Here is a 7,050-nt window from a genome sequence, read left to right as displayed (position 1 = left end):
CCCACCCCACAGAAGCAGCCAGAGCCGCATGCTTTCTTTCGATATCCGACAAACTGGTAACTCTGGAAACAACGGCGGTTATGATATTAATTTTGTACTAACTTCTAGGGACATCTAATAAACAGATCTGCGGTCTTGGGAACCAGCCAGAAACTAATTCTTCATTCTGTTTTACAGTTTCCTTTCTGTGATTTTTTTTTTCCCTACCCCAAAGTTTCACACTACTCATTCGGGAAACACCTCTAAGCTGAAGCAGTTCTGGAGCTGTCCCGGTAAAGAATCCTTTCAGGCAAGAAACAGGTTGTAGGACAGGAAAGCAGCCAATGTACCTAATGACTGTTCCTCCCTGTCCAGGTAGCCTGGGAAAGAAGAGGCCAAAGAGAAAAGGGACCAACACCAAACTCTTCCTCTCTCTCTCTCATCTCTACACTGGCAGGTGGAGTCTGCCTTCCGACTTCCCGGAGCCGCAGCTGGGAAAAACACCAAGAAAAGCGAAACCGTGACCGGCCCCCCACACAGCGCCAGCACCATCGCGCCGCTTGAGCCTTTACCAGCGGGCTTTAAAACGCTCGGGCGAGGGGGCGTGGCCGGGGCAGAGCTCCACGGCCCGGGTGGGCGGGGCAGGGGCGGGGATCCCTGAGGCTCAGCGGCGTGTGGGAAAAGACCTGAGCTGGGGGAGAGAGCGCCTGTCTCTTTAAATGCCACGGGCTGCGCTCCCGCCTGGGAGCCCGGAGCCGGATCTACAATCCTGTCCCTCCCTCTCCCGCGCTTGTTGCTCTCCCGGCCCGAGCGGGAGCTGCCGCCGCTGGGTCGCTGGGATCCCTTGTCCTCCTCCTCCTCCTCTTGCTCCACCTTTCCCGAGAGCTCGTTGAGACGCGTAACAGCCCCAGCAGGACGGAGGGGGCGCGGTGAAAGCAGGGATTGCCCCCCGCCTTCAAGTCTTGGGGCGCTACGCAGCCTCGGGGAGAGATATGCGTCGCTGTCCCCTGCCCAACCTCGCTGTCGCCCGCGCCGGGAGAGAAAGGACTGCGGATCCCACACCTGTAAACTCGCCCTAGAAGTCTCCGGGTGCGGCGGGGGGCCCCTCCCCACTGCCTCCACCTCTCTGCGGGTGAGTTTGCGCAGGTAACCCGAGCCAGAGGGCGGGCGCGCGGGGGAGGGGCGGGCGCGCGGGCAAGAGGAAGCGCCGCAGGTGAGCCAGGTAGGGAGGGTCACCTGCCCGGGCCGCGCTCCAGGATCCTCGCTCGTTCCCCTGGGGATGGAGGCCTTGGGGGAAGACGGTTGTCTCAGGGGCTAGTTAGAGCTCAGGGGTGGGGGTGGGGAGTTAGGAAAGGGGGGGATTAGAATAAAGTTTTTCTTTACCCTCTTCTGCCCGGGCTTGGTAGGTAGGGCACGGGCGGAAGTGGTAGGAGGTGCTGATGCAATGGGCTTCTGCCCGGCCAGGCGAAGGGCTGGGGGCGGGGGAGAGCTGGAGTCGCCCGGTCTTCTGTGATCCTAGAAGGCTCGCTACACCCGAGGCTCCCCCTAAAATGGTTCCAGGGGATCGGGCCCCACCCGTTCTTTCTCCTGCTAAGAACAAAACGGAGGGGCTCCTACATGGCTTCCTTGCCTTCCTCTCCCAACAGGTGGCCTCAACCCTTGTCCGGGACTCTGTGCCAATGACCCTAGTGGTGGTTTCGCTTTCTCCCCTCGCGGCGGTGTGAACGTGTGTCCGCAGCGTGATGGGCAACCAGGTGGAGAAACTGACCCACCTAAGTTACAAGGAAGTTCCCACGGCCGACCCGACTGGCGTGGACCGGGACGACGGGCCCCGCATCGGTGTCTCCTACATCTTCTCCAATGACGACGAGGACGTGGAGCCGCAGCCGCCGCCCCAGGGGCCGGATGGCGGCTGCGTGCCCGACGGCGGGGAGGGCCAGCCGCTGCCCCAGCCGCAGCCCTACGACCCGCGGCTACACGAGGTGGAGTGCTCCGTGTTCTACCGCGACGAGTGCATCTACCAGAAGAGCTTCGCACCGGGCTCGTCGGCGCTGAGCACCTACACGCCGGAGAACCTGCTCAACAAGTGCAAGCCTGGCGACCTGGTAGAGTTCGTGTCGCAGGCGCAGTACCCGCACTGGGCTGTGTACGTGGGCAACTTTCAGGTGGTGCATCTGCACCGGCTGGAGGTGAGCAACAGCTTCCTGACCGACGCGAGCCAGGGCCGTCGCGGCCGCGTGGTCAACGATCTGTACCGTTACAAGCCGCTGAGCCCCAGCGCCGTGGTGCGCAACGCGCTGGCGCACGTGGGCGCCAAGGAGCGCGAGCTGAGCTGGCGCAACTCCGAGAGCTTCGCCGCCTGGTGCCGCTACGGCAAACGTGAGTTCAAGATCGGCGGCGAGCTGCGCATCGGCAAGCAGCCCTACCGGCTACAGATTCAGCTCTCGGCGCAGCGCAGCCACACGCTTGAGTTCCAAAGCCTGGAGGACCTGATCATGGAGAAGCGGCGCAACGACCAGATCGGGCGCGCGGCTGTGCTGCAGGAGCTGGCCATGCACCTGCACCCGGCTGAGCCGGACGAGGGCGACAGCAACGTGGCGCGGACTACGCCGCCTCCCGGGCGCCCCCCTGTGCCCGGCACGGAGGAGGAGGACGGAGAGACGGTGGCGCACTAACAGGCGAGCTGAGCGCAGAGCTGCGAAAGGGAGCTGTTTGCAGCAGCCTGTGTCCGCTTCCTCCCTCCGCCTCCACCTTCTGGGTCCCATCTGGAATTCCTGGCCCGTTTGGAAAATGGAGAGGTGTTCAAATGCACAGCCGGCTGTGGACTGGGGAGGGGGACAGAGGGAGCAGGTAGGAGCACTTTGGCTGGGAGCGTTTCTTTGTGGCCCCCTCAATTTATCTTCCTTTGCGCGGCAGGGCAAACTGTGGACTTGCCTGGCCCTTAATCTCTCCTAGATCTGGGTCCAAAATTAACCTTTCTTATGCAAGCTTGGCGAAAAGTTCAGAGTACCGGTATCTGCCATTGTCTCCTCTCTGCTTTCTTTCCTACTCTGGGTTTGGAGGGTGCCCGGTTCAAAAGACAGAGCGGGTTTGTGGAGACGTCCACCGCGGGCAAGCACGGAGAGCTGAGCCGTGTACAGGATCCGGCAGGCTGGGGAGATTTATTTTATGGGATGCCTGGGGCGCAGAGCTGGCGAAACCAGGAGAGGTCTGGGAGCAGCAGACCAAAACCAAGCAGCCCCCTATTAAGTGTAACAGTTAAGCAAACTCGGGCTACAAACAAAGACTTTCCAACCTCCCTCCTCTCCAGCCCCAAGTAATTCGTCTTCAAGAGCTGGCTCTTAGCTGAGTCTCCTGTTCCACCCGCCCCTTCCCAGGTTACAAGTAAATCATTGTCAAGGGCCAGCCAGGGGAAGGATTCAATTAAGGTTCTGTTCTGCTGCCTTTGTTTCTGGCCTGTTGTTGTAGGCACTTATAGCCGTGTTATTTGTTATCAAAGGAGGGAATAGCCCTTTGTGTCTCTGATCTAATTAAACCTGCTTGGCTGTGTTCATCCACGGGTCACAGATGGGGTTTGCTTGTGCCACCCTGTAAAGTACCCAGTACAGAAGCAGCCAAACAGGGCTGCCCTGGAAGGAATTAGTTAATCTCTCCTTCCATTCCCTGCCCTGCATAGTGAAGGTAACACTTTTAAAAACGAGGTTTGGGTGGTAATCCTGTGAATTCCCCACCCCCTCCACCCCCACTGGCCCATACCCCTCACCTTCATTTTTGTTCTGTTGGTAGTAAAAATCTTAGGCTTGAGACATAGTTTAATGGTAAGATATTTATTTTGCTAGCCATACTTGATGCAATTTCATTCAAGGTGCAGTCGTGTTATACTGCACCAGGCGCCTTGTTGCTTGGTGAACACCCCTTCAGAGCCCTTTCATAATTAAGAGGGTGGCATAAATCACAGATCAGTCACAGATGCCACCTGGTGTAGTCAGCACAAAATCTGGTGACAGTCCTAAAGCGCAGGTTGGTAATTGTTAATCTGTTAGTGGCAGGATACTACTTGGGCCTGCTGCTGAGCTACTGTTTGCTTTACTATGAGGCTTTAAAATTTTTTTATAACCTGTCTCCTACTCCTCTAAGCTCCTTAATGATGTGTGCCCTCAGTTGCAGAATGCTTCTCGGCTGAACGTTGCCAATGCTGTCTCAAAAGTTTGCTAAAGTTTGAGGTTTTCTTTTTTTTCCTTCTTGGGAGTTATTATAAACTACACTGTATAAGTCATTGTGTGACCTAATTATTAGGAATTAGGAATAGAATCATATTGAGTGGTCTACAGCCATGGCCATTCTTGGGCCTCTTGCCTGGAGACCCTCTAAATCAAGGCAAAAAAGACTTGAAAGATTTTTTTGTACACTTTTTTTTTCAGGTGTGGAAGTTGAGGCCATAATTTTTAAAAGCCTAGACCTTTGTAGCACCTCCACCTGAAATCATAATTACAAGGGCATTAGCTATGTTCTGTTTTCACAGTGATCACCAAACAGGTCCTGTTATTTTGACTATTAATGATGAGCCACACTTTAGCCCTGATCTGGGACCTTGGAGGAAAATTAGTCCCTTGCTGGGCACATAGATCTAGTTGCCATGTTTAATACTCGCACAGCTTTGTGTTTACGTTCCATTGTTCATGGAAAAGTGAAGCGAGACATGCGTAAAGACATTTAGGGGAGCCTACTATATCTAACGGATTTGGGTATCTTTTCATGCTTTGCTTAACACAGTGGTGAAAGTTGAACGTAATGATCACTGTGTGGACACAGGAGGGAAGAAGAAGAGGATGGCACTGCCCAGCCTCTCTGGGCTGGCCGCTCTTTTTCCCTTTCTCTGCCCCCAAATGGAAAGTGAATGTCTAGTCACACTGAGGTCCAGCAGTGACTATGTTACAAATGAACTGCTCTTTCCGAGAGGTCTCAACTTGAAGGAACGGTTCTTATAAAATCCACACCAATACAGGTCAAATATCCCTAATCTGAGAACCTGAAATATGAATATTTGGGATTTTCAGATTAGGGATGCTCAGCTAGTATGTACTCTGCAAATATTTTAAAAGCTGAAAAAAATCCAAAATTTGAAACACTTCTGGTCCCAAGCATTTTGGATAAGAGAACCTCAACTTGTACTAGCATTTTATCTCTAGAGAAGAGATTTTGATAACAGGGCTTGTATATGAACTAGAATGGGAAGTACGTATATCCCAGATGCTGCTTTCCCATGTAATGCAAGAGTTTCCGCAGGGTACCAGAGCTGTGAAATATGATACTTAGGAACAGTGTTTTTATTGGAAATTTTCTTAGGGTCGTTAATGCTTAACATAAAGCAACAACCGCTCAGTAAAGTCTCTAAGGAAATCAAATCAATTCTTGGTTCCTTCCTCAAGATGGCAGTGTTGTGGATTAGTAAGTTTTTAATGCCCTGGCAATGGCTACATCTGGCACTTTAGACAAAATAAATATATTTAATAATTTTTGTTTCTCCTTAGGAATAAGACTTTAGAACTATTTTGTACTGTGAATTACAGATGCTCTTTGAAGGAAAGAAATATCGATTCTCATGTTCTTCAGAAGCTCTGGCAGGGATAAGCAGCACATCGCCTGGAACGTACGCTAAATGAAACCAGACAAATTCTATTTTCTTACCTGAGCAAATATTTTATTGAGACTGCTTGTGTATGTTAAAGGAGCCCACAACTTCAGCTACACAACTTTTTGTATTGAAAGAACTCATACTTTTTGTAGATTTTATTCCACATTTAATTTAAAATGACTTTGTAGCACTAAAATGCCTAGCAGAAGACCTTACTCCAGACCTTTAAGGAAATTTTTAGTTTTTATGAAAAATGACACTTCAGTGGTTAAACTTCTCATGTCTTTGGTGCTTCTGGCGCTAATAGCACCACTGGACAACACCACAACCACGTGGAAACATATTTTTGGAAGCAAAATTTTAATTTTATATGACATATGCTATGGAGAGCTAAGAAAATTTAAGGACTGCTTGTTTTCTATTTTTTTTTTCTTAAAATGGAATCCACTGTGTTGAAGACTCTTGATATTATGTGCTTGTCTAACCATTTTTTATAAATTAGAATAAAATCTAGTGTGATCATGTTCATCAAATAGATTTGTTTGAAAGGTTACATTTTATTTGTGATTTTTTCTTTTTAAATTAGGGTAACTGTAAACTTGACTGCTTTATTCAACTTTTTATTTTGTTGTTTTGTTCTTGGCTCTAATACTTGTGACCCATGGAGAATTACATTGACTAACCAGATAAATGCCACACGTTTTATTTCTCAATGAGTTGTGTTAACTTTATTTTTGTTGGAAGTTGTATGTTAAATCAATGTTATGTTCTTATACCACTTCTTGAGAAGGAAGTTCTGATTTGAAATAGTATCATTTCCTTCAAAATGAAGGGCAGTGCTTAGTTAAATAAAATATTGATGATATCTTTTAAGCCATCTTCTCATTACTGTGTCTTATTAATTAAAATAAAACCTATCAGGTCCTTTGGACAAATGCTGTGAGGGTTTCCAATAAACTATTTATTACAGTTGACAATTTATATATTTTTTACACTTAGACCTTTTTTTTGTCCAAATTCAAGCTGCTCAACATACTACAGTTTCTGACAATATGTACCATCTTTGCATTGCTCAGTACACATTTTAATGAACTCATTTAATGACTGAAAACCCTGCATTTACTGTGTGAGAATCAATCACCCATTGCTTCTAAGTGATTAGTGTTTGTGAAAAATGTCTTATGAATTTTCAATACACATTGATTTTTCAGAATCGATCCAAAAATTGCTGGAAACCACACTCACATGGAATCTACATTGGGGAGTTTCGGTGTTCAGTAACCTCATCTGATGGGGACAGGAAGAAACACTCCAAGGGTAGAACTGTTGACTTACAGAGTAACAGCCTAATCTCCTTGAGGGCACGGACTTCGCCATTTTATACATTCCTGGTGCCTATCTCGGTTCCTAACACGTGTTACAACTTAGGTGATTTC

General features: G+C 49.3%; 1 protein-coding gene across 2 annotated transcripts; it reads left to right on the top strand.

Annotated features, from left to right (window-relative positions):
- Positions 1-1,721: 1,721 nt before the first annotated feature.
- Positions 1,722-6,491, top strand: FAM84B (family with sequence similarity 84, member B). 2 transcript variants are annotated; one of them, XM_008587971.1, is made up of 2 exons: positions 1,722-2,829; positions 5,550-6,491. In XM_008587971.1, the coding sequence occupies exon 1, from the start codon at positions 1,722-1,724 to the stop codon at positions 2,652-2,654; it is 933 nt and encodes a 310-aa protein (XP_008586193.1). In that variant the 3' UTR covers positions 2,655-2,829; positions 5,550-6,491. The 2 variants fall into 2 exon arrangements, with proteins under 2 accessions (XP_008586193.1, XP_008586192.1); XM_008587970.1 differs by having other exon boundaries at positions 5,511-6,491.
- The last annotated feature ends 559 nt before the right edge of the window (positions 6,492-7,050 follow it).

Source organism: Galeopterus variegatus, unplaced genomic scaffold (assembly GCF_000696425.1).
Source record: "Galeopterus variegatus unplaced genomic scaffold, G_variegatus-3.0.2 Scaffold4612, whole genome shotgun sequence".
NCBI lineage: Eukaryota > Metazoa > Chordata > Mammalia > Dermoptera > Cynocephalidae > Galeopterus > Galeopterus variegatus.
The sequence above is the reverse complement of the archived record's forward strand: the minus strand, read 5'-3'. Positions and strand labels throughout refer to the sequence as shown.